Raw genomic sequence first — 27,507 nt, 5'->3', positions numbered from 1 at the left:
ATTACATGAATGGTCTTTCTGTCTGGCTAGCTCCCATCATGCATCACCTTGTTAGTATAGACTGTTAGGTGTCATCTGAGGGGCCCACCATGAATAACAAAAATAATCCTATCACTCAGGAAATTCTGAAAGTTTAGAGGTTACCTCTTAGGAGTTGGAACAAAGGCCAGACTTTTTTTTGGGTAAAGTTAATTTTTCACTACATACTTTTCCATCTCCAGTTCCAGAGGTATCTGGTTCCAGCAATTTCAAAATACATAAAGAATTCTGAAGTAAAATCAGGTTGGTTCTTTGCTCTCTGTGCCGTTGGTTTAGGATTTTGTTTTCTTGGGTTGGCTAAGGCATTTATCACTTGTTCATCTGATTTTCAGCTTCCAAAAATATTACTATTTTTCCTCCCATTCTTGAGTGTTTATACTTTAAAAAAAAACAAAAACAAATTTCAAACTAAAACCACTCTGCAGTAGTGTTAGTGAGGTTTCTGGAGGGAGCCAAATTAGACACATATATTCAGTTGGCTGTCTCTTCCCAGAAGTTGCCTAGCACTCTCTCAACTTATTTGTCAGTGGCAACTTTTTATAGAATACCTATTAATACATGGTAAATAAACACTGCATTAGCAAACACTTCTATATTGCTTCATTAGTAGAGATAACCAACTAATTTAGGCTTCAGGATCTTTAAAGACAGCTTTTCTTTTAGGGCTCATTTCCTTTCTACTTTACATGTTGAGGGCACAAAAGATAAATAGCCTCTTATCACTTATTGACTGGGGATGAGAATATCGGGATAGAGGAGGATCTTTTAACTTCAGTGTTATCTATTTTTACAATGTTTGAATTAATATATATTACTTTTTAATTAATTAAAACTTTTTAGAACAAGAAAAAACATGAAAACATTGCATAAAATGATCCTAAAATTTTTTCCACTTCAAATCTATGATGCTAGGGTTAATGGAGAGCTAAAAATGGAGAACTCTTTTTATATTTAATGGAGTAGGTAGAACAGAGCACAGAACTCCTTTAATCACTCTGATCTAAAAGTCAGACTTCTAGATCTGAATCAGTCTCTCTTTCTGTTTTTTTATGGGCTATAAAGAAGTTTTTAACCTTACATTTTATATTGATGAAGTCTGCCTGGAAAAGAAGATGTTGATTCTCTCATAATGCTGATTTCTCATTTCATTTTCTTGGTAAATAAGAGTTTGTATATTGATTTTTCTGTCTCATTCTAGCAAGCAACTGTAATTCTATTTCTCTTCTTTTGCAATCTTTTTGGAGTTCCTGATCCCTGTGAGACTCATTCCAACCTCCATAGTATGGTGTTCAAAGCCCTCTTATAACATGGCTGCAACTTACCTTATAGCCTTACCTGCTTCCGGTTCCCATCAAGCTCCCAATTCCTCTCAACACTGAATTATTTGCTGATTCTCCCAACTTCTTGGTATCTTTGTCCATGTATTTCTCCCAGCCTGGAATTCTTTCCCCATCTCCCTTCTCTTTCTGCCCATCTAAATCATAGCCATTTTTACAAGCTCATCTCAAATGTTTCCTTCTTCAGTAAAGGTTCTTCCTTATCTTTCCTCCATCCAGGATTAATGCCATTCCACTGGGGCCTCACAGGGCTTTGTTTGCCCACATCCTGCCTGTGTAATAGGTATCAGTAGATGAGTGTGTGTGTGTGTGTGTGTGTGTGTGTGTGTGTGAGGGGAGAGTGGAGGGAGGGAAATTGTCCCCATTAAATTATAATTTCCTTGAAAGTAAATCTGATGAGTCATATATATACATAATGCCTTATATATAGTTGATTCTCAGTAATGTCAGCTGATTTGAAATGAATCTTGTTTCATTTTCTTTGTATCAATAGCATTGCCAAAAGTAACAACTGTATAAATTATGTATTAGTTTTACAAATCCAGTTCTTCCCAAGACATTTTCTTGAATGACAGAAAGGTGGCTGTCTAATGCTCAAAGGTGATTATTAGCAACCTGGGGGGGGGGGTAAGAAATGTGAACGCTCATTAGCGTCACTGAGTCCAGATCCACACATTCATGACCATGGGCACCATTTGCAGCTGATGAGTGTTCATATTTCTTACCCCCAGCCCAAGTGGGGTGATGCAGCCAAATGAATCTCTGAGTGACAGGAGCTGACCACTGTAGTGGTAGAAGGAAGACATGGGAGGTGTGATGACTAACTGAGTCAGTCTGGGTATCCACGCCACAGGAGAAGGATCTGAATAATGTGGGGGGGTGGGGGGCACGTAGTAGGAGGATGGATGGTTTGAGCAAGGAGCATGATTGATGAAGTGTGTTATGGGTGACAGAAGACCCTATGCTCTGGGCAAGGGAGTTAGCAGTGATTGAGGAGAGACCCAGGAAAGGGTGCTTGGTCTCTGTGTGATTAACCGGATGTAATCAGCCATTTGCCTGAGGGGACAGCCATACAAAAGGATATAGTAAAGGGGGAAAGTGTTGGGGGGAACATCAGTGATAACACCAAGGTCTTTTAAATTGTAGAAATCTGTCTGGGCCCCTGTATTTACATGCTGTGTCCACTCCCTTCCCTGATCCCCAAGCCTGTGCACTTAAAGCTTGAGATTTTTCTTCTCACTGACATCCACTTGCAGGCTGCTCTGTTATGGCAGGAGGATTAGAAAGTGAGCCTAATCTGGGGTTACCACAGTGATCTCACTTATCAGTGTTACTCCAGATGAGTGCTGGAGGGCGTGGGGCTGGGAGGAGAAGAGGGCCAAGGAGAAGGAGGAATCAGTGATTATGGAAACTTCCTTAGAGCATCTTACAAAAGCCACTCACTCTTTTTTCCCCTAAGTACAAATTTAACTTAATATTTTGTAGGAATTCTTTGGCTCTCCTCTTAAAAAGCTTAAAGCCATTTAAAGTTTCCCAACCCTTGACCTCACAAGAGGCCAGAGAATAAGACAGGCAGCAAGATTTAAAACTAGGTGGTGAATTAGAGCCTCATTCATCTGGGTAGACTGCGACATTTAATTAAGCAATTTATTAAGCTTGTTTTTGTGGGTTTTTTTGTAGAGCCCGATTGTAGAGTCCTGGAATCGGATATAGGGTGCACCTCTTGAGTTCATTTATTTTCCCTTAATGCAGTCGAAGTGTGAGAGCTAGCCAGAGACAAAATTCAAAACATTCCAGTGGAACTTTTTTTTCCCTTTCAAAATTCAGTCTCTGTGAATAGGTTCTGTGAAGAATGATTATGAGAATATGAAAGAAAAAAAAGAAGCAAGAGAAAAAAAGCACACTTAGTGATGCCTAACTTAATTTTCTCTACCCCAGTTTTGTAATGTGTCCTTTGTAGCAAGCAGATTCGTTAATTTGGCCTGAATTATGCTTTAGTCTCTCATTTTGGGGGCAGTAAGCAGAGCACAGAAAGATTGAGAGTAAGTATTTAGGTTTGGGGGTGATTTACATGATGATAAGACTACCTCTCAAACTATACACATGAAGATGCTCTTGTTTGGAAAGAACAGTTTCTTCCTAAGAAAAGAGAGAGGGCTTGAATGCATTTAGCTCAGATTGACTTTGTCAGCTGGTTATGTTACTGTAGTACTATTAATTTATTTATACATTTTAAAATTTATCCTGCTTTAGGATTTGCTCAGTTTTGGGGTATACAGTCTTGGTTCTTCTGAACCGTGCCTGACTGTGCTCTGTCTACCCAAATACTCTTTGCCATAGTGATCCTTGTTTTGGCAACTGTCTCCTTTTTCTCAACTCACTTATCACCGCTGCAAAAGCCCAGCCTATAACCTCACAAGCCTGGAGCTTATAGATTAGCTTCCAAATAGGGACAGTGTAGTAGCCCTCTCTTTGCAAGAGATTTAGGCCACTAAGGGCATTTGAAGCTGGTGCCCTACAGACTCACCAGTGTCCTGCTGGCATGAAGCAGCCCTGATACCGGCCTTTATCTTGTTTGGCTACAAGAAGAGCACCCGAGGGGGGAGAGGAGGAGGAGCCAGGCACTTAATCCTGAAGGACCTTTAGGGACAAAAGCATTTACAGTGAGTACAGTCAGCTGATTTCCAGCTTTTCTGTCCTTTTATTTAAGAGAGACAATCACAAGAGAAGGGAGAAAGAGGTGGGCAGTTTTGATGGGTGTGTAGCTGCATTTTTTGCTTCCTAGTTTGGTCGAAGAACACGCTCCTGATTTAAATGTCTTATTCAAATTGAATGTATTCTGCTAACGTCAGGTTTCAACTGAAAATTTGTGGACTGTCAGGGAGGTAGCTGCACCAGTCCTTGGTTAGTAAGCAAGCCATGGTATGTTTCTTCTGTTTCTGTAGGAGGATAAACAGAGTGTGGTGAGAAAAGCCTTACCACAAATTTTTTTTAAAAAACCTTTAAAATCTTTACTGCTTTTGGCTTTTGCACTTTAAATGTTGAATCTTCTTTGGGTTTGTGGAAAGGAAAGGATTTGATCTATGTTATTTTTAACAGCAGCTGGGTTAAAGGTGGTATTATCTCTAATGCTGGAAACGTGGCCACAGATAAGCATTTGATGGGGGCAGGGGGGTGGGTGGGGAACAGGAGGTCATTGGGTTCCAAAAAGCTGGTTGATCACTCCTCTCATGCAGCTTTGCAGCCAGAGATGTAACTGCATGGGTATCTGTATGTACTTGAATCAGTGCTTCATTTGCATCGTCAGAAGTTGTCTACTGGCTTTTTTTTTTTTTTTTCAAATTTCTCTGTGACTAGAAAGGAATCTTATTGCATGGATCCTTGTAAAAAAAAAAAATACAAAACTTAGAATTTAGAAGAATATATAGAGTTGTGTTGAATTTCCTACTATTTGTTTGCATTCAAATGGAGTAATTAATTTGATGGGAAAGCAAGCTTGAATAGTCATGATAAGGGCAGGAAAAATACACACAAGGATTGTTATTGTAGATCTCTACAATATGAGGCAGTTTTCCTTTAAAGTATAAATTTATCTTGGAAATGAGATGTGCTTTTGTGAAAATCAGAAATACAGGTTGGTTATCCATGGGTGGTACATCTAAATGTGAACTACTGGAATTGAAAATTAAATGTTTATAGTAATCAGTTTCCATGAAAATGGGTAATTAATCAATTTTATGCCACTTCCTGGGCTTGCTATGCTGTTATGACACGTGCGGTATTCCTTCCCCAGGGACAAAGCTGTATGTGAAGGAAAGTAAATAGACAGAAGTTGAAATAAAACTTGAATAAAGCGTTGCTTTGCTTCACTGTTTTGGGTTATGGAAATTCTCTCATTTACAGTCTGATCAGCTAAATATGGAAACATCACATGCAGGTTGAAATTTTGTAGATGCAGGTAACTTTTGCCTTGGCAGCTTGAATATAAGGTTTCCTTGCCCTTTACTCATGTGTGATGCACTCCAGCTACATTTTTGTTTAATGTTTTTATTTTATTCTATTTGTCCTCTGCATATATAACAACATCTGTGTTATCAGTCTTAAGTGCAAACTCCCAGAGGGAAGAATCTCCCATATTTATTCCTCTGGAAAGAATTAGCAACATATAATGTGTAAATAATGATTTACAAAATGTGTTTGCATGGTAATAATTTATTTCTTTCCATTAAGTAGGACAAACATTGATGCTGTTTGCCTGCTTTGGTGAAATGGAGGTCCATCATTTAGTATCTACATAGCTCTCAGTATAGGTAGGATGCTTCTAATAGCTTAGAAATCTCTGGATAAATAACCCTAGAGCTTAGAAATCTCTGGATAAATAACCCTAGGTAATTACAGATTCTTATGGTCAGATGGAATCTTATTGATCATTTAGTCCAATTTTGTCATTTTACAGATGAGGAAACTGAGACCCACAAATGTGGAGCATCTTGCTCCAAACCACACAAAACTGCACTGTGCCTGCCTGGTGCACAGCCTGATAGTATATATAGAAATGTATGTTGGGATATAAATTACATTGAGCCAATTGGTATGTTCTTTAGTTTACAGTAAGATATGTATTTCAGAGGAGGCCTTGCCTCGATTTAGGGGTTTCAGAGAAAACACAGTGACCAAGCATTGTTTTTCAGTTGTACAGGGCTCTTAGGTAGGGGCTTGGAGGTGAGTGAGTGTGTGGGTGAAGGTGAAACAGTGCATTTTACACTGCCCTGGCACTTAGTTTTCTGGTTTGGTTGAGTCTGGTTTCTTAGAAGAGGGAACCACTGTGACACCAGTGACTTCTTCATTACTAGTTCTTTGACCTTGCACTAAAAACCTTTATTAACCTTTGTGTATCAGATTCCTTCTTTGGGACAGTGATTCTAAATAGTGATTCACCACCCCAGAAGGCAGTGAATTGATAAAAATTTTTAAAGTGCTTTTGGAAATCAGAATCAGAGACTGAGACTAGGGTATGGTTTATTAAGAAGTAGTGTGGTAGCTCACTCTTCCTGAAGTTTCATCCCTCCCAGTGAAATTTTGATATCTTCTAATTGGTTTTAAAAAACAGTCAAGTCTAATATTATTGTTATACTAAAGACTGTATGCAAGGGTGGTTAAAAATGTGGGGCGTGGATTTCTCCCTCTTGCAATCAAGCGTAGAAAGCTGTCGAAGCCTAAAACCATTCTCTAAGGCAGGTACCAAAGTGATAAACTTACCTTATGACATAATATTTTGCTCTTTGCAAACAACTTTTTTTTTCAAAAATTCATCTGTAAACCCCCTTATCATTTAATTTAAAAATAAAATGCTCAAGAAATTGGGGGAGAGGCAGTATGCTACAGCATTAGAAGGCTTCTGAAAATAATATATCATAAGAATAACTTATTCTTAAGGCTTTTGTCAATTCAGCAAGTCTTTTTATTCCCTGTGCTCATTCCTGTATGGAAGGTTACATATTCCTAGTCAAACTGGGAGCTTTCTTGACTTTTCCCTTCCATGTTTGTAGGTAAAATAATTTTGTTTTTGTTATTAAGTTAACCTTAAGAATATAAAGAAATATAGCTACTTTCTGACAATCACATTTAATTTCATATTTTGATCAGCCGCCTTTCATCTTTGGAGGAATGGGGCTATAAACTAACTTGAATGTATAGAACTAGAAAAAGACTTAGAAAAGGAAAAGAAACCCATTGCCTTGAGTAGAAGAAGTTTCTCTTGAAACTAAAAATAATGTCTATTTAAAGTGTTCAAAGTACAAGATCCTAAAAGTTGTTATTTTATATCAGACTGGTTACAGAAGAAAGATAAATTACATAGCTAGATCATTAGTAAACTAATCAACTTTATCTTAAAAAGAAACCGTACACTTCATTGGTCAGAACTTAGCCACATGACCACAGTGAGCTCCGATGGAGATAGGGAATATAGTTTTAAATTCTTGGCAGTAATATGCACAGCTGAAAATCAGGAATTTTTTATTAAGGAATGAGGTGAGAATGGATGTTGGGATAGGCAGTACCACACCGTTTTGTGTTCCTATTGAACCAGTATAGGTAGGACGCTTCCAATAGCTTAGAAATCGCTGGATAAATGCTGGGTCTTGGGTCTAGTTGGTAGAAACTCAAAACACCTCTTTCTGTTTTTGTCATGAGCTATGGTTTCTTAATTTAGAAACTTGGCTTAATTTAGAAATCTTGTTTCTTCTGCGAAGTACCATTCCTTTATTTGGGAATCTTGTCTGACTTTTGCTTTCTTTTTTCCTCTTGCCTTTCAGCTGTTTTGGAAAGAAGTAAGGCTTAGACTTCTCCATGTTAACCATGAGCGTGACACTTTCCCCTCTGAGGTCACAGGACCTGGATCCCATGGCTACTGATGCTTCACCCATGGCCATCAACTTGACACCCACTGTGGAGCAGGGTGAGGGAGAAGAGGCGATGAAAGACATGGATTCTGACCAGCAGTACGAAAAGCCACCCCCACTGCATACAGGGGCCGACTGGAAGATTGTCCTCCACTTACCTGAAATTGAGACCTGGCTCCGGATGACCTCAGAGAGGGTCCGAGACCTAACCTATTCAGTCCAGCAGGACTCGGACAGCAAGCATGTGGATGTGCATCTAGTTCAGCTAAAGGTAAGGAAGGTCTCTAGGCTCAGGTCCCTTCCAGACAGAAGTCTGAAGGTGGCTGTGGTGCCTAGAGCCTGAGTTCTGTGATTCTCAAGGAGAAAGCATCCAAGAAGAAAAACAGAATAACAGGTTTGAAACCATTATTTTTGTAGGTAACCATGGGCGGAATTCTTTCCTGGTTTTACTTTGTGGGCTAAACATCTAGAATAAAACTGACCTCAGGGGATAATGTGGAGAAGTGAGGAAAAATGGGAGGTGGCATTTTTGTGCAATGTCATAGAAATCAGTAGTAAAGAATAAAAATATTACAAAAGGTTTAATAAAGACTCTCACAGGTAAAAAATCAAACTGAGCAGTGATTGTATATGTATGTGATTACTAACTTCTGTTGAAGTTGATGCTGCCTTTGTGGCAAACAGTGGGTTCTGGCATGATGGAGAAGGGCGGTGTTCTCCTTTTAGAATGAGTACGTTCTAAAAGGTACAATGCATCATGCAGAACAAAGGTGCTTTTATAACAACTCATCTGAAGTTTAGACATTAAAAAAATGTGTGTGACTTTTAGAGAGCCCTTAAAAAGCCTGACCGTTGATAATAATGAGACGGAGATGCTAGTAAAGAGTGCTATTAATAGAGATTTTGGCCTAGGGACCCCAAAATACCGTGAATCTTGCCCTGCCATAGCCACTCCTCTCTTCTGGGTCCCCGAGGGAAATACATGCTCAGGTCAATGGTGGGCAAAGCAGGGCAGATTTATAACCAATTAGGACATTGGCCCCAAACCTCAATGTTAATTTCTAGTCAGTTAGATGAGATCCTAAGGAGAATTCCTCTACCTCAGCTGGTTCATTTTAAATGATCTGAAACCAAAGACCAAACAGATTCTTGCATCTTAATACTTAAATGACTTACAAGATGCAGCCATCAGCGTGAGAGGAAAGGACAATTAAGAGAGCCGTTATGTGCCCCAAAGGCTAGAACAGAGCTGGCTTAGCCTTCCCAGGCTGGTTCAGCAGATCCTGGGCTCAGCTGCCCCATGAGAGAGAGTGTCCAAGAAAGGGAAGGAAGGGGTTGGAGAGAGAGAAAAAACAAAAGGGCCAGAATGCCAAGGTGGCTGGGCTTCTCCCAGGTTGAGCAGGCCTGGGTGGTCTTCTTTCTTTGGGTTCTTGGGAAGGAGCAAGCACGAAAGGTATCAGAGGTGGCTAGGAGCCAGCTTTAATGGAACGCCAGCCCGACTGGTTTCCCCACCCTGGCAGCAGGGGGTGGTGTCTCTCAGTTCCTGCAACACAGTCCCTTTAATCAGAGGAGCGGCTCCCCAGCCCCTCCAGGCTGCAGTGAGATGGGAGTCAGGGGGCTCCGCGGCACCCCACCCCCTCCTCCGTTCCCTCTAATGTTGCACTTACTTATGTGGCTCCCAAAAAGGAAATATAGGATTGGGTTTACAAGGAAAGATGACTGTTGCTCTCTAAAATCTTTCAGATTTACACAGAAAAGGTGGTAAACGATCAAGGAGAATGGGGGGAATGGAAATATCTTTAGAAGATTGCACTAAAAATGCTAAGGGCGCCTGAAAACAATGTGTCAACTAACTTCATTTAATTACATCAATAGTACTTAAGTGAAAACTTAAATTTTAATTCCAAATAGGGATGTAAAAGTTTTTGTACAGTCAACCAGGATTATGTTTAGTGTTGAGAAATCCCCTGTAGGGCAATTTGCTTCTTTTTCTCATTGGAGCTGCCTATCACCTTCTCACCTCACTCAAAAGGCATCTCACTGCCTCCATTCAGCTCTGTCCCACAGTGTGGTCTGTCTCCCCGGTTGAGAAAGGAGCCCCAGGAGGGCAGGAAGTCAACACAGTAGTCACGTAGTAGTTAATCAATAGCAGTTAAAGGGATAAAGTGACATTGTCTTATGTTAATTTAATTCTAGGATTTCTATCATTCCTTTTTTTGATGCTTATTTCATCAAGTGACTTAACCAACATTCTCTGAATGTTCTAGAATATTCTATAATAATAGAGCCCTTCCACATTGAGCCCAAAGTCAAGGAACTCTGGTCAGTGAGCTATGGCCTTGTTAACACAAGGGCTTAGTTTTGGTCTCCTAATCTGCTTATTTAAGTTTCCCCTTTATTTGCATAATATTTTTTTATTTAACCAAATAAGCACTTTGATACATTAAAAAAAAGATTTTTTTTTTTTTTTAATAAGGAAGTTTTTAAAATTATTATTTATTTATTTATTTTTGGCTGTGTTGGGTCTTCGTTTCTGCGCTAGGGCTTTCTCCAGTTGCGGCGAGCGGGGGCCACTCTTCATCGCGGTGCGCGGGCCTCTCACTATCGTGGCCTCTCTCATTGCGGAGCACAGGCTCCAGACGCGCAGGCTCAGTAGTTGGGGCTCACGGGCCCAGTTGCTCCGCGGCATGTGGGATCTTCCCAGACCAGGGCTCGAACCCGTGTCCCCTGCATTAGCAGGCAGATTCCCAACCACTGCGCCACCAGGGAAGCCCCCCCCCCCCAAAAAAAAAGATTTTAAATACATGTCAGTTCTTCAGATTTCCACACTGATCCACAAGAATAAAGGGAAACTGGGTCACAGAGTTTTATATGTGGAATCAAAACAACAACAAAACAACCTTGTAGAAGCAGCTCTTACGTTAGGTGTATGGCAAAGCAGAGGGGTAGGCCCAGCTGGGGAAAGGCCAGCTATCTCCTATGGGGCATCCCCGCTTGGCTCCATGCCTTGGTGAATTATTCAGTTTATTAATTTACTATGAAGAATAACCATCGCAGGGATGGGAATGCCATGGCTTTAAGGACCATCTAGGCGCACATAATTTCTAAATTTATATATCCATCCCAGTGTTCTCCCAGGAGCCCCAACTGCCTAAGAGACATCTTGTATCTCTAGTGAGCATCTCAAACTGATACACCGATTGAAAAGCCCTGAATGCCTCCCCCACCCCGTCTTCCCAATTTCAGTAAAAGGCACCACTTTTTTGCCAAGCCAAAATGTGATTCCATGCCCCACATATATGTCTATTAACAAGTCCTGGGGATCCATCTCCAAAACATGCCCTAAATCCATTCACTTCTCCCCTATACTACTGCTGCCACCCTAGTCAAGCCACATCACTGCTTGCCTGGGCTACTTTTAGAGCCTCTTCTACTACCCTGCAGTTTATTCTCTACACAGCAGCCAATGGGATCTTTTAAAAATGTAAATCCAGTCATGTAACTCCCTTGCTTCCTGTTGGCTTACAATAAAACCCAAACCTCTTCCAGTGGTTCTGCCCCTGCCTGCTTCTCTTGCTTGTGTCTCCTGTTACTTTCCCCTTGTTTATAAAGCTCCAAGTGGATTGAAAGTTCAAAAGAAATGTTAGTCTAGTTCTTGCCTCACAGCTTTTCCTGTTTCCTCTGCCTAGCTCTAGCTTTGCCTCGCAGATTCTGGATCCTCATCAAGCAGTCGGCCAGAGGCGCAGCCAGGTTCTAATATCTGGAGGCACAAACCTGGGAGAAGGTTGAGCAGGGGTTGGGAGCAAGGAGGGGCCTGTGCTCAGCTCGGTGAAAGGCAAGCACAAAAAAAGGAGCTACCCTTACCTAACTTGTCTACACGCCTCAGACTCCCTTTCACATTGCTTGTTCTAAATCTTGTCATCACAGTTTTCTCTACCATCCTGTTGATGTATAACTTAAAAAAAAATTAGTTGAGAAATGCTTTTGGAAAATGCTCAGGGTGGGCTCCCCCTCTGGTTTTATATTTAATGTCACTTTCTCAAAGAAGCTGTTCCTAATCCCTATTCTTAAAACACCCATCTCCTCCCCCAGCAATCATCTAGTCCATTATTCAGCTCAGTTAATGGTAAAAATTCTTCAGTGCTATTACCATATTTGAAAAAGGTCTGTCAGTTATTCAAAAGTTAGACATATATATTCCATAAGCTCAGAAATTCCATTCCTACGTATTTACCCAAGAAAAAGAAAGCATATGTTCATAGAGACTTGTTTAAGAATTTTCATATCAGCTTTGTAAATAATAGCAAAAAACTGTCTGAAGCTCAGGTGTCCATCAAGAGGAAAATAAATAAGAAAGTTGTGTTATATTTGTACAAATGGATTGCTATTTAGTAATAAAAACAGCACAAATTGCAGATATCTGCAACAACATGGGTGAAACTCAAAACAAAAAGTATGCAAAAGAGTACATACATCCTGTAGCATTCCATTTATATCAGATTCTAGAACAGGGAAAACTAATCTGAGGTTAAAAAGAACCAGAACAGTGTGATGAGAGCAAGGAAAAGCAACATAAAAGAATTTGGGGGAGGTCACGAAAATATTTTATGCCTTGATAGATGGTTTTTAAAAAAAATTTTATTTATTTATTTTTTATACAGCAGGTTCTTATTAATTATCTATTTTATACATATTAGTGTATACATGTCAATCCCAATCTCCCAGTTATTCCCCTCCCACCCCCCGCTTTCCCCCCTTGGTGTCCATACGTTTGTTCTCTACATCTGTGTCTCTGTTTCTGCCTTGCAAACTGGTTCATCTGTACCATTTTTCTGGATTCCACATACATGCGTTAATATACGATATTTGTTTTTCTCTTTCTGTCTTACTTCAATCTGTATGACAGTCTCTAGGTCCATGTCTCTACAAATGACCCAATTTCGTTCCTTTTTGTGACTGAGTAATATTCCATTGTATATATGTACCACATCTGCTTTATCTATTCGTCTGTCGATGGGCATTTAGGTTGCTTCCATGACCTGGCTATTGTAAATAGTGCTTCAGTGAACACTGGGGTGCATGTGTCTTTTTGAATTATGGTTTTCTCTGGGTATATGCCCAGTAGTGGGATTGCTGGGTCATATGGTAATTCTATTTTTAGTTCTTTAAGGAACCTCCATACTGTTCTCCATAGTGACTGTATCAATTTGCAATCCCACCAACAGTGCAAGAGGGTTCCCTTTTCTCCGCACCCTCTCCAGCATTTGTTGTTTGTAGGTTTTCTGATGATGCCCATTCTAACTGGTGTGAGGTGATACCTCATTGTAGTTTTGTTTTGCATTTCTCTAATAATTAGTGATGTTGAGCAGCTTTTTATGTGCCTCTTGGCCATCTGTATGTCTTCTTTGGAGAAATGTCTATTTAGGTCTTCTGCCCATTTTTGGATTGGGTTGTTTGTTTTTTTAATATTGAGCTGCATGAGCTGTTTATATATTTTGGAGATTAATCCTTTGTCTGTTGATTTGTTTGCAAATATTTTCTCCCATTCTGAGGGTTGTCTTTTTGTCTTGTTTATAGTTTCCTTTACTGTAATGGTTCTTATCACTAGCTTTAATTTCCTTATTTGTTTATATTAGCTCCAAGGACCTCAAATGTCTGATTCTTCACTGTATCCCTGTTGCCTAGGGCAAGGTCTGGACATTTGGTGGAAACTCAGTTCGTATCTGTGGTTGGATAGAGGAGTCCAAATCTGTATGGTCAGTGCCTTCTGTCCCCATAGGCAGGCTTGCACTGGAATTCACAGGAGGAAGCCTTCTTGGTGAGGATTGAATTACGACAATGGTGTCGGATGAATCAGGCCCAAGTGCATTTGGGACATTACTCTCCCGTCAGGGAGAGTCTGCGAGTGATTCAGAATCTTGGACATCTTGTCTGGGGAGTCTGCCTGGGAGAGTCTATTCTGCCTAGGTAGCTGTGCTGGTCTTCCTCCCACCCCACTTTCTGTTTGACTCCTTCTTTGGCAAGGATTTTGGTCAATGATCTAGAGGGCCTGGAACTGCTCTTTTTCTTTAAAGGTAACTTTGCTTATCTTCCGGTCATTATGTTGATCTTAAAGTTTATTTATCAGAGACTATTCTTACCAACCTTATTTCCAAGTTCTTAGGGGAAGTTTTATTGTAACCCCCAGGATGGACCTACAAACCACTGTTATAAAGTTCCCAAAATTGGGGTGGGGGTTGGTGATTGTTCTAGAGAGTGAATAAATAAAAACATCTCACTTTAAGATTAAAATATGGAAACAACGTGATATGTTACACTGTGTAGTTTTTTCCATTATGTTTTAAATAGGAAATGTAATCCACATATTTTGCTTCTTAGCTTCCAGATATTCATTAGGAATAAGTGTGAGAAGCCAGCTGAACCATTTTTAGAAACTTTCCTTCTCCTCCTCCCCCTTGTCCTTTGGATTCAGAGGCTGTGCCGTGCAGGAAAACCAGACCAAGAACCTTAAAAGGGTTTGACTTTAACTGCAACTTCTGGTCTGGATGAATGTATTTGGGTGCTAAATAGGCAAATTAGATACCCATGCTTCCTGATTAACAGTCTTCTTAGAGAGAATATTATTTGTATTCCTGGACTCATGATAGCGGGAAAGAGGCAAGGCTTAGACTAAAAGATGTGGCTGGATGACAAATAGAAGTCTTGAAGTGACTTTGCTGGAATCAGCTCCTCAAATAACCCACTTGAGATAAATTCCACTCTCCAGGTGAAATTTGTGTCTGTGTCTTCGATTTGCGCCTGATTCTCAAAGATAGAACGTTGAACAGAGAGACTCTGTTTACAAGATGTTCTGACTGGGCTGTACCCAGACTGAGATGTGCCTGACATCTGGAGTTAAATCCAGATACCCAGTGACTCACATGGGGTCTGAAGGGCTTCCTGGGGAAAAGGCTTGAATCCTCTCCACAGTTGGGGTTGTCACATCAGGTGTGCCTGATGGACTGAGGACTATGGAAGTCCTGGGATGATGGAGCTCTTGAAAGAGGGTTCACCTTCATCCTGGGGCAAGGAGTCTGCCTCCGAGCAGAGGGGAGGGGAGTAGTGGTGTGCGGTAAAGTGTGTTCCCGGTTCTGGAACCCATCTTGAGCAGCCACCTGGGCAGTGTGGGTACCCAGTGAAGGGAAAGGGCTGTGGGTGTAACTCGGGGGACCTGTCTCAGCTGACTCTCCACCTGGACTTCTCCCCTCCCCTTGTTCCATAGGTGTAGGAGGGAAAGAATATTCTCTGTCTCCCACTGCTGGAGCATAACAAGCTCTGCCTGCAGTGGCAGAGGAGGTACCAAAGTGGCAACTGTAGAATCCAGGGTCTGGCTGGCTGTGACAGTGAGCAAGAGCTGGGGTTGATCCCTGGGTACATCCAAAACTCACCCTAGGAGTTTCAGAAATTCTTGATAATGGGAACTCTGAGTGGAACTAAACTTCTGACGTCAACAGTTTGGGGCTTGGAGGATCTGATCTAAATGTTAATAAACTGTGTGTTAAAGCCTGAAACGTTCAATTTATTACATCTTTGAGTAGTTTTCAGTTTGTAACGTATCTTAGGTTAAATAAGTACCAGTTTAAGATCAAAGACCAAATATCTTTGTTTCTGGGAAAGAGTAAATATTTTCCTCTTTGCTCTTTTAGATGGCTGTTTTTCAAGAAGTAGCTCTCAGTGGTTAGTTGTTAGTGGTTGTGAAATCAATTTAATGAACTAAAGAGCTAAAACAGTGAAATAGAATTACATGAAGTAAGGATAAATACTATTTTGTGAAACTTGGTTTTAGTTATATACATATATATATATTATATATATATATATATATATATAATATATATATATATGATTCATCATGATGTAAAATTTATGTCTTTCTCTTCTGAGTCAAGCCAGAACATTTTGATAGTTACTGCTTTAGACCGCTCTCAACCTTCCTCAATATCTTTGATATGTATTTTAATTTTGGAACGTACTATGCAAGTAAGTGTAACTTGGTCCAGTTTTTGCAACGTGATTTTTTTGTATTTATATGGGAGCACATGACAACCCCCCACAGTATATTCCAAATCCCAGAAAACTGGAAAATGAAACCGATTTCTCTGTTGGCGGGTATGAGGATGTTAAATTTTTTTATTTTCCCAAAGCCCAGATTTGTGGCTGGAATCTCTTTTTTGGCTGATGTGTCTTCCTCAGGGTGTATCTTCTCAGGGAATCTGAATACTAGTTGTTAAGTGTCCTGGGAGTATGGGTCAGTACGGTGATTAACAGTGGAAAAGTTTTTCCTATTATTAATGCCTAGGTTGTGTAAGAGTATTTGGTATCATGGACCAATAAAAATGGATGAAATAAAAAGAATGTTTAATGTTTGGAAGGCTAATTTTAGATATGTAAGAGACACAATTATGTGAAAAAAATCGATCTTAATTATTGAGTAATAATCTCTCCACCCCTCCCCCTCCCCCCACACACACTCCAAGTGCTAAATAAATACTTTTTGATTGTTGAATGATTAATATATTTTCATTATGATTTTGGGAGATGATCTAAAAATCTCAGATCAGGCACATGTTTAAAGATATTTACGTGTGAATAGTCTTGGTTAAGACTTGGGAAGGGTGACATGGAAAAAATAACTTTGGTAGTTTATGACACATATTATGGAAGATTTTTGGGTATGCATGAACCTTAGCCACATGTGCTAATGTATTTAGAGCTCAGGATGGGAGCATTAATTTTCGAGGTGGCCCAACAAGTTTACTAGATTGTCCAGCTGTGTAGTTTTTAAATAGCAATAATAGCATGGAAAATGAGGATTATCATAGATATCACAATTTGAAGGAAACCATGAAAACAGGGTTTAGAGAAAAGTAATAAATATTATTAAAGAATTTGAAAATGAGTTCAATGAGAAAAGTCTGAAGAAAACAGCATTTTGATTAGAGAAGTGTTATTGGGATTCGTTGCTTCAAAAATGGTTTTAAAATAACGTCAGCATGAACTATCACTGAGCAACAGCAGCCATCAGTTTTTATGATCTCAGGGAGTTAGATATTTCTAGGGGCAACCCCCAGAGGTAGGATATGAGTTAACTCTTCCCTTGCCTACAGAGTTTTTAGTTCAGTAGCATTCACTGAATGCCTGATATGTTCCAATGTCCTCACATCCTTCTACAGGTGTGAGAAATTTTATTGGCTATAAAGTATAAGATAATAGTTCTGCTTTTCTTGTACTAGATGGTTGAGATGAATGGATGTGAGGGTGGGAGCTCATTTTTTTTTTTTTTTAATTTAAGAAGAAGATCCAACCTATGTGTATTTTAATTCATCACAAATAGGAATGTGAGGTTTTGGAAGTGTGGACGTAAATGACACCCTAAAGTCCCTTTGAGTAGGGCTTTTCATAGTACCGTGAACTAGAGAGATGTTTCGTTTCCCTCCGTTATTCTGCTACTTTGCCCACTCTCTTCACTTCAAAATTTTACATCTCAAAAGAGGGAAACGTGATCTAATTAAAGTGAAATTGTAAGGTGTGAATTACTAGTATCCTAACATGGAAGAGGGTGGAGCAAGAGATGAATATCTTTAGTGAAAAATGTTAACAAATCAATTGATTTCCAGGTATGGCATGTGTAGAGATAGTGGTTCTCATCCTTGGCTACACAGTTGAATCTCCTGGGAAGCTTTAAAAAGCCCATTTCCCAGGTCATGTTGTAGACCAGCTACATCAGAATCTGGGTTTGGACTTAGGCATCAGTACTTTTTTTAAAAAAATTTTATTTATTTATTTATTTATGGCTGTGTTGGGTCTTTGTTTCTGTGCGAGGGCCTTCTCCAGTTGTGGCAAGTGGGGGGCCACTCTTCATCGCGGTGTGCTGGCCTCTCACTATCGCGGCCTCTCTTGTTGCGGAGCACAAGCTCCAGGCGCGCAGGCTCAGTAATTGTGGCTCACGGGCCTAGTTGCTCTGCGGCATGTGGGATCTTCCCAGACCAGGGCTTGAACCCGTGTCCCCTGCGTTGGCCGGCAGATTCTCAACCACTGCGCCACCAGGGAAGCCCGGCATCAACACTTTTAACTCCGCAGGTGATTCCAGTGCACAGCTAGAGCTGCCAGCCCCTGAAAGGAGACATTTTTGAGCAGAGGGCTTTTGGATACATCTTGCTTGTTCCATGCGTTTTTCCTTTCCTTCCAAAATGACAGCAAGGGATTTAAAGTCACTTATTTAGGAGCAAAGGCTGCTACATGACTCTTTTGAACTTTTTCAGTTTCCCAAGTGACCTTATAAATAAGTAAAAATTGTGGGAAGGGAGTAAGTCCATGCCAGACACCAGCCTATATGTTTTAGATGTTCTAGCTTATGTTGCTCTTTTAAAATTCTTACGTACAAAAGAAAAACCAAATCCAGAAAAAGTAAATGTTTCTCTCTTACTTAATTCTCACAACAACTTTTTGAACTAGAAATTATTCTACAGAGAGGTCCAGGCTCAGGGCTGCCCACCTATAGTTGTGCAGGTTATATATGAATGGCACCTTTTGAGGTTGTGCAGTTTACCTGCACAGCTTTCTGTGGCTGCCTTGTATAGGCCTGGGAAATAGCCTGAGCAAAGGCTGCTTTGAATATGAAAGACGAAAGGGCCTTTTACCCTGGAGTCAAGGAATGAAGAATGATGTATATCATTGAGCTTAAAGGGGACACATTTTGAAGGACCACAAATACTTTAAATGCCTCAGAGGAGTCTGGGCTGGATCCAGTAGTTATAAAGACATCTACAAACAAAGGAATAACATGGTAAAAGCCTGGGTCTTAGCATGAATTTGTGGTATGTGCATGGTAATCTGAGAAGGAGGGAGATGTGAGACAGTTATGAGGATGTTCAGTAAATGACATAGAGTGGCTGGGCTTGGCTGATGGAAAAGGGAAGCAAGAAAAAGCCCATCAGACCAGGCTGTTGAGGCAAACACAGAGAGGCCTCTGGGGATTCAGAGGCGACTGGTTCTCTGTGGCTTCATTTGCCCTCCTCAGCCTCAAATGGAACTAATATGGCTATTGTCACTTGGTTTTAGGGCTGAGGGCTGTATTTCTTTGTATAAATGTGGATAGGATAAAAAGGAACAGAAGAGAAATTTCTCCTATGTTCATTTTAGCAGGATGGCTATTATTAGTGGGCTTTTAGTGTAAGCTCCTTCTATTGTTCTGTGATACCTGAACCACCAATTTTATTCATTTTTTGAATGAGGTAAATTTGCCAAAATCATCATTTAATGGACAAGGAATATGTGAAATGAAAATGGAAAGTGATCTACTCTTCTCCCGAGGAGGAGGGAATGGGTATAACATCCACTGGAGAACTGGTTCACGAGGAGGGAACTGGCCTGAATGAAATTACGAAGAAAGTCTTCAGTGCGCATTGTAGTTTTCCCTCTTCCCAGAAAACTAATTTCTATCAGAAGACGCTATAAAGTAATTCAAACAATAGTGTTAAGAATGACTGCAACTCAAACTTTTGCTGCTGCAAAGGGAATTAAGATTATCACATTGGCCGAAGGAATCCACGTCTGTAATTGTGGGGGTCAGGTATTAGTGACAAGATGGGGAGAGAGTCCTCCAAATAACACCACATAGGAGACTACCTCTTTTATGTGTATGTCTGTGTCCCCATCCTAGAAATAACAGGAGTGAAATGTTGTTTTAAAAAGTATTTTAACTGCAGTGTTTACCTCCCTTAGCTTCCAGCTGCCCTCCCAGATAAAGTCCAAATGCCTGGGCATGGCCTACAGGCTCCTTCACAATCTGGACCCAGCTGGCCTGTTGTTCCTTCCGACATTTCCTTTCCTGCACCTCTAAAAAGCCAGGCCCTTTCAGAAATTCATGCCTGGAAACATGGTTTCTCTATCCCTGGGTTATCACCTCATTCTTTACCCCAAACTTCTGTTTCTAGGAAAATTGCTATACATCCCCCAAATCACAGCTAAAATGTTACCTGCCTGGTGAAACTATCTCGAATTTGGTCAGTCCTTCCGGGGATTCTCCCCATATTTTCATATGATGCCTACTGTAGCATGGTGGTAGACACAGCATCCAATTTGAGTTATTACTACTTTAGCTGTTATGACGAATTCTGTTTTATTCTATTCCATAACTATGTATCTCTGATGATACATTTGTGTGACTTTGAAATCAGGACAGAAGAAAACAATCAGCATAAAATACATTTCCTTTGATTATTTTGTTGATCGATTACAACCTGATAAACTTAGACTTGTGAATAATTAGCAGATCTTCCTCAGGGAAAGTTAGTTCACACTTATGCTGGAAATCTGAGGGCATGCATATTTCCATGTCTGCCACAAGATCATAAATAAGAATAAATATTTCATAACTGTTTAACGTGGTTACCCTAAAATTCAATACATCTTTTTTTTAACATCTTTATTAGAGTATAATTGCTTTACATTGTTGTGTTAGTTTCTGCTGTATAACAAAGTGAATCAGCTATACGTATACATATATCCCCCTCCCTCTTACGTCTCCCTCCCACCCTCCCTATCCCACCCCTCTAGGTGGTCACAAAGCACCGAGCTGATCTCCCTGTGCTATGTGGCTGCTTCCCATTAGCTATCTATTTTACATTTGGTAGTGTATATATGTCCATGCCACTCTTTCACTTCGTCCCAGCTTACCTTTCCCCCTCCCTCTGTCCTCAAGTCCATTCTCTACGTCTGCGTCTTTATTCCTGTCCTGCCCCTAGGTTCTTCAGACCTTTTTTTTTTTTTTTTTAGATTACATATATATGTGTTAGCATTCGGTATTTGTTTTTCTCTTTCTGACTTGCTTCACTCTGTATGACAGACTCTAGGTCCATCCACCTCACTACAAATAACTCAATTTCGTTTCTTTTTATGGCTGAGTAATATTCCATTGTATATATGTGCCACATCTTCTTTATCCATTCATCTGTCGATGGACACTTAGGTTGCTTCCGTGTCCTGGCTATTGTAAATAGTGCTGCAATGAACATTGTGGTACATGACTCTTTTTGAATTATGGTTTTCTCAGGGTATATGCCCAGTAGTGGGATTGCTGGGTCATATGGTAATTCTATTTTTAGTTTCTTAAGGAACCTCCATACTGTTCTCCATAGTGGCTGTATCAATTTACATTCCCACCAACAGTGCAAGAGTGTTCCCTTTTCTCCACACCCTCTCCAGCAATCATTGTTTGTAGATATTTTGATGATGGCCATTCTGACTGGTGTGAGGTGATACCTCATTGTAGTTTTGATTTGCATTTTTCTAATGATTAGTGATGTTGAGCATTCTTTCATGTGTTTGATGGCAATCTGTATATCTTCTTTGGAAAAATGTCTATTTAGGTCTTCTGCCCATTTTTGGATTGGGTTGTATGTTTTTTTGATATTGAGCTGCATTAGCTGCTTGTATACTTTGGAGATTAATCCTTTGTCAGTTGCTTCATTTGCAAATATTTTCTCCCATTCTGAGGGTTGTCTTTTCGTCTTGTTTATGGTTTCCTTTGCTATGCAAAAGCTTTTAAGTTTCATTAGGTTCCATTTGTTTATTTTTGTTTTTACTTCCCTTTCTCTAGGAGGTGGGTCAAAAAGGATCTGGCTGTGATTTGTGTCATAGAGTGTTCTGCCTATGTTTTCCTCTAAGACTTTTATAGTGTCTCGCCTTACATTTAGGTCTTTAATCCATTTTGAGTTTATTTTTGTGCGTGGTGTTAGGGAGTGTTCTAATTTCATTCTTTTACATGTAGCTGTCCAGTTTTCCCAGCACCACTTATTGAAGAGGCTGTCTTTTCTCCATTGTATATTCTTGCCTTCTTTATCAAAGATAAGGTGACCATATGTGCATGAGTTTATCTCTGGGCTTTCTATCCTGTTCCATTGATTTATATTTCTGGTTTTGTGCCAGTACCATACTGTCTTGATTAACATGGCTTTGTAGTATAGTCTGAAGTCAGGGAGCCTGATTCTTCCAGCTCTGTCTTTCTTTCTCAAGATTGCTTAGGCTATTTGGGGTCTTTTGTGTTTCTATACAAATTGTGAAATTTTTTGTTCTAGTTCTGTGAAAAATGCCATTGGCAGTTTCATAGTGATTGCATTGAATCTGTAGATTGCTTTGGGTAGTATAGTCATTTTCACAATGTTGATTCTTCCAGTCCAAGAACATGGTATATCTCTCCATCTGTTTGTATCATCTTTAATTTCTTTCATCAGTGTCTTATAGTTTTCTGCATACAGGTCTTTTGTCTCCTTAGGTGGATTTATTCCTAGGTATTTTATTCTTTTTGTTGCAGTGGTAAATGGCAGTGTTTCCTTAATTTCTCTTTCAAATTTTTCATCATTAGTGTATAGGAATGTAAGAGATTTCTGTGCATTAATGTTGTATCCTGCTACTTTACTAAATTCATTGATTAGCTCTAGTAGTTTTCTGGTAGCATCTTTAGGATTCTCTATGTATAGTATCAAGTTATCTGTAAACAGTGGCAGTTTTACTTCTTCTTTTCTGATTTGGATTTCTTTTATTTCTTTTTCTTCTCTGATTGCTGTGGCTAAAACTTCCAAAACTATGTTGAATAATAATGGTGAGAGTGGGCAAGCTTTTCTTGTTCCTGATCTTAGTGGAAATGGTTCCAGTTTTTCACCATTGAGAATGATGTTGGCTGTAGGTTTGTCATATGTGGCCTTTATTATGTTGAGATAAGTTCCCTCTATGCCTGCTTTCTGGAGAGTTTTTATCATTAGTGGGTGTTGAAGTTTGTCAAAAGCTTTTTCTGCATCTATTGAGATGATCATATTGTTTTTATCCTTCAGTTTGTTAATATGGTATATCACTTTGATTGATTTGCATATATTGAAGAATCCTTGCATTCCTGAGATAAATCCCACTTGGTCATGGTGTATGATCCTTTTAATGTGCTGATGGATTCTGTTTGCTAGTATTTTGTTGAGGGTTTTTGCATCCAGGTTCATCAGTGATATTGGCCTGTAGTTTTCTTTCTTTGTGACATCTTTGTCTGGTTTTGGTATCAGGGTGATGGTGGCCTCGTAGAATGAGTTTGGGAGTCTTCCTCCCTCTGCTATATTTTGGAAGAGTTTGAGAAGGATAGACGTTAGCTCTTCTCTAAATGTTTGATGGAATTCGCTTGTGAAGCCATCTGGTCCTGGACTTCAGTTTGTTGGAAGATTTTTGATCACAGTTTCAATTTCAGTGCTTGTGATTGGTCTGTTTATATTTTCTATTTCTTCCTGCTTCAGTCTTGGAAGGTTGTGCTTTTCTAAGAATTTGTCCATTTCTTCCAGGTTGTCCATTTTATTGGCATATAGTTGCTTGTAGTAATCTCTCATGATCCTTTGTATTTCTGCAGTGTCAGTTGTTACTTCTCCTTTTTCATTTCTAATTCTCTTGATCTGAGTCTTCTCCCTTTTTTTCTTGATGAGTCTGGCTGATGGTTTATCAATTTTGTTTATCTTCTCAAAGAACCAGCTTTTAGTTTTATTAATCTTTGCTATCGTTTCCTTCATTTCTTTTTCATTTATTTCTGATCTGATCTTTATGATTTCTTTCCTTCTGCTAACTTTGGGGTTTTTTTCTTCTTTCTGTAATTACTTTAGGTGTAAGGTTAAGTTGTTTATTTGAGATTTTTCTTGTTTCTTGAGTAGGACTGTATTGTTATAAACTTCCCTCTTAGAACTTCTTTTGCTGCATCCCATAGGTTTTGGGTCGTCGTGTTTTCATTGTCATTTGTTTCTAGGTATTTTTCGAATTCCTCTTTGATTTCTTCAGTGATCTCTTGGTTATTAAGTAGCATATTGTTTAGCCTCCACGTGTTTGTATTTTTTACAGTGTTTTTCCTGTAATTGATATCTAGTCTCATAGCGTTGTGGTCGAAAAGATAATTGATACGATTTCAGTATTCTTAAATTTACCAAGGCTTGATTTGTGACCCAAGATATGATCTATCCTGGAGAATGTTCCATGAGCACTTGAGAAGAAAGTGTGTTCTGTTGTTTTTGGGTGGAATGTCCTGTAAATATCAATTAAGTCCATCTTGTTTAATGTATCATTTAAAGCTTGTGTTTCCTTATTTATTTTCATTTTGGTTGATCTGTCCATTGGTGAAAGTGGGGTGTTAAAGTCCCCTACTATTCTTGTGTTACTGTTGATTTCCCCGTTTATGTCTGTTAGCATGTGCCTTATGTATTGAGGTGCTCCTCTGTTGGGTGCATAAATATTTACAATTGTTATATCTTCTTCTTGGATTGATCCCTTGATCATTATGTAGTGTCCTTCTTTGTCTCTTGTAATAGCCTTTATTTTAAAGTCTATTATTTTGTCTGATATGAGAATTGCTACTGCAGCTTTCTTTTTATTTCCTGTTACATGGAATATTTTTTTCCATCCCCTCACTTTCAGTCTGCATGTGTCCCTAGGTCTGAAGTGGGTCTCTTGTAGACAGCACATATATGGGTCTTGTTTTTGTATCCATTCAGCCAGTCTATGTCTTTGTTTGGAGCATTTAATTCATTTACATTTAAGGTAATTATCAATATGTGTGTTCCCATTATCATTTCCTTAATTGTTTTGGGTTTGTTATTGTAGGTCTTTTCCTTCTCTTGTGCTTCCTGCCTAGAGAAGTTCCTTTATCATTTGTTGTAAAGCTGGTTTGGTGGTGCTGAATTCTCTTAGCTTTTGCTTGTCTGTAAAGGTTTTAATTTCTCCATCGAATCTGAATGAGATCCTTGCTGGGTAGAGTAATCTTGGTTGTAGGTTTTTCCCTTTCATCACTTTAAGTATGTCTTGCCACTCCCTTCTGGTTTGCAGAGTTTCTGCTGAAAGATCAGCTGTTAACCTTATGGGGATTCCCTTGTCTGTTATTTGTTGTTTTTCCCTTACTGCTTTTAATATTTTTTCTTTGTGTTTAATTTTTGATAGTTTGATTAATATGTGTCTTGGTGTGTTTCTCCTTGGATTTATCCTGTATGGTACTCTCTGTGCTTCCTGGGCTTGATTAACTATTTCCTTTCCCATATTAGGGAAGTTTTCAACTATAATGTCTTCGAATATTTTCTCAGTCCCTTTCTTTTTCTCTTCTTCTTCTGGGACCCCTATAATTTGAATGTTGGTGCATTTAATGTTGTCCCAGAGGTCTCTGAGACTGTCCTCAATTCTTTTCCTTCTTTTTTCTTTATTCTGCTCTGCGATAGTTATTTCCACTTTTATCTTCCAGGTCACTTCTCCGTTCTTCTGCCTCAGTTAATCTGCTATTGATTTCTTCTAGAGAAGTTTTAATTTCATTTATTGTGTTGTTCATCATTGTTTGTTTGCTCTTTAGTTCTTCTAGGTCCTTGTTAAACGTTTTTTTGTATTTTCTCTATTCTATTTCCAAGATTTTGGATCATCTTTAGTATCATTTCTCTAAATTCTTTTTCAGGTAGACTGTGTATTTCGTCTTCATTTGTTTGGTCTGGTGGGTTTTTACCTTGCTCCTTCATTTGCTGTGTAATTCTCTGTCTTCTCATTTTGCTTAACTTACTGTGTTTGGGGTCTCCTTTTCGCCAGCTGCAGGTTCATAGTTCCCGTTGTTTTTGGTGTCTGTCCCCAGTGGGTAACGTTGGTTCAGTGGGTTGTGTAGGCGTCCTGGTGGAGGGGACTGGTGCCTGTGTTCTGGTGGATGAGGCTGGATCTTGTCTTTCTGGTGGGCAGGACTGCGTCTGGTGGTGTGTTTTGTGGTGTCTGTGAACTTATTATGGTTTTAGGCAGCCTCTCTTCTTATGGGTGGGGTTGTGTTCCTGTCTTGCTACTTGTTTGGTATGGAGTGTCCACCCCTGGAGTGCTGGTCGTTGAGTGGAGGTGGGTCTTAGCGTTGAGACGGAGGTCTCTGGGAGAGCTCTAGCCGGTTGATATTACGTTGGGCCGGGAGGTCTCTGGTGGTGCAATGTCCTGATCCTGGCTCTCCCACCTCAGAGGCTCAGGCCTGACACCTGGCTGGAGCACCAAGCCTCTGTCAGACACACGGCTGTGACAAGTTTCATGAGCCATTAGAAGGGATTCTCCATCCTCTGCAATATCTTGCTAGTACTCCCCTTGGTGCTCTGTGGCATAATCAGGAGAAAACTCTGAGTTCCTGGTTTCTCCCTTGGGAGGAAAAGAAAAGACTGAAATATTCATGCAACTTTCAGACTTTTGCCAGAGGTACCCAAGGGGCTCAATACATCTCTTAAAATGCAATTCCATAAATGTGTTGCAGGTTTCCAGAAGAAATGTACTGAAGCTTAAAGCACAAGGCTTAGTAAAGAGTATGTATTTATTTAATAGAATTTTATGGTCTCTGCTTTAATTTTATAAATCAAATGTGGTAATTTTTATTTATCATCAAACTTAGGTTCTGTTATTTGTTTTATTTTGATTTTGATAGATTTATTAGTGAAAGATAGTAAAAAAAAATCTTATTCCAAACTGAAGCTATTTAAGAAGATGAGTATGTTTTCCTTCTATCATGACCCCAGCTATAGATATTACAGCACAAATTCTAGACTCATAACTGTTCTCATTCACAACTAACTTAAAACCAGTCACCCAAAGCCTAGCACACATCTCCTCGCTCAGCTGTAAAGCCTTCCTGGATTCCAGCTCTCTGCCCTCCCTGCTCTCTTGATCCATGATTTAGCACCAGTGTTTGCTATCTTGCATTCTTATTTGCTTTTTCATATGTTGTTCTCTAATATTCTCAAACAAGTTTAAAAGCTTTTCCTCCCTTTTTATTTTATTAAAAAAATTTTTTTTATAGTATGTCCTTGTTGGTTATCTGTTTTAAATATAGCAGTGTATACATGTCAATCCCAGACTCCCAATCTAGCCCCCCCCCCCAAAAAAAAGCTTTTTAAGGGAAAGTTCTCCCACTTTTTTGTATAAAACTGCAAACATTTTTGGTCAGCTGATTGACTGAATCCTCATATTATCATTTTAAACTTTCCCTACTGCTCTGAGTGGCATTAGCAGGCCAGGGAAAACATAACTTCCTGAGGATATTTCAGTGAAATAGTAAAATGTATTTATAAGCATTTTAAAATTAGTATAATTGTTCACAGTAGTTTTGGGGTTAGGTCTTGGCCAAAAACAAGCAGAATTTTGTTGGGATTAACTCAGAGCAAAATTTGACATTTTTCTTAATAAGAATGAGGTGATGAGTAACCTTAATTAAATTCCCTTGAAAGACAAGATACTCCAGTTAATAAAACCCAAAGTTTGGGCCAGATTAAATTTGTAAGCCCTACTCAAGTCCTTTACCAGTTCAGTTCTTCTAAATCTCCAGTGTAACACATATTCGTGTTTGAAAGGAAGTGGAATTATGAACCAATTTCATCTTTGACTACTTGGCAGTTTAATGTTCCTTTACACCCATTCTATGTCCAAGTGAGAGCTGGTATGGAAATGTGCTTGCTCTTGACATTCTCTCTAACAGTTCCTAGTGGGATTCTTGGTTTCAAAGGTTAAAACAGGTACAATGACTTATTTAAATCCATCAGAAATCTACCCATGCACACTGCTTTTTCTGTAGTAAGGAGAGCAGAGGGGGAAGAACTAGAATCGAAATGCACTGACATCTTCATTAATGATGCCCAGGACCAAAGGTCCTCTTGCAAGGGAGGGAAAACGTCTGTAAATCA

At 39.5% G+C, this 27,507-nt stretch overlaps 1 protein-coding gene across 10 annotated transcripts in view; it reads left to right on the top strand.

Annotated features, from left to right (window-relative positions):
• The window catches only part of AKAP6 (A-kinase anchoring protein 6), a 580,300-nt gene that overhangs the window by 201,157 nt on the left and 351,636 nt on the right, over window positions 1-27,507 (top strand). For all 10 annotated transcript variants that reach the window (XM_068546345.1, XM_068546336.1, XM_068546308.1 and 7 more), the window contains one exon: window positions 7,694-8,051. In XM_068546345.1, the coding sequence (XP_068402446.1) occupies window positions 7,728-8,051 (324 nt within the window). In that variant the 5' untranslated portion in view covers window positions 7,694-7,727. The remainder of the gene's footprint in view (window positions 1-7,693; window positions 8,052-27,507) is intronic.

The sequence above is a fragment of the Eschrichtius robustus genome, chromosome 1, assembly GCF_028021215.1.
Source record: "Eschrichtius robustus isolate mEscRob2 chromosome 1, mEscRob2.pri, whole genome shotgun sequence".
Lineage (NCBI taxonomy): Eukaryota > Metazoa > Chordata > Mammalia > Artiodactyla > Eschrichtiidae > Eschrichtius > Eschrichtius robustus.
Note: the sequence above shows the minus strand (reverse complement) of the source record. Positions and strands in the feature narration are given on the sequence as shown.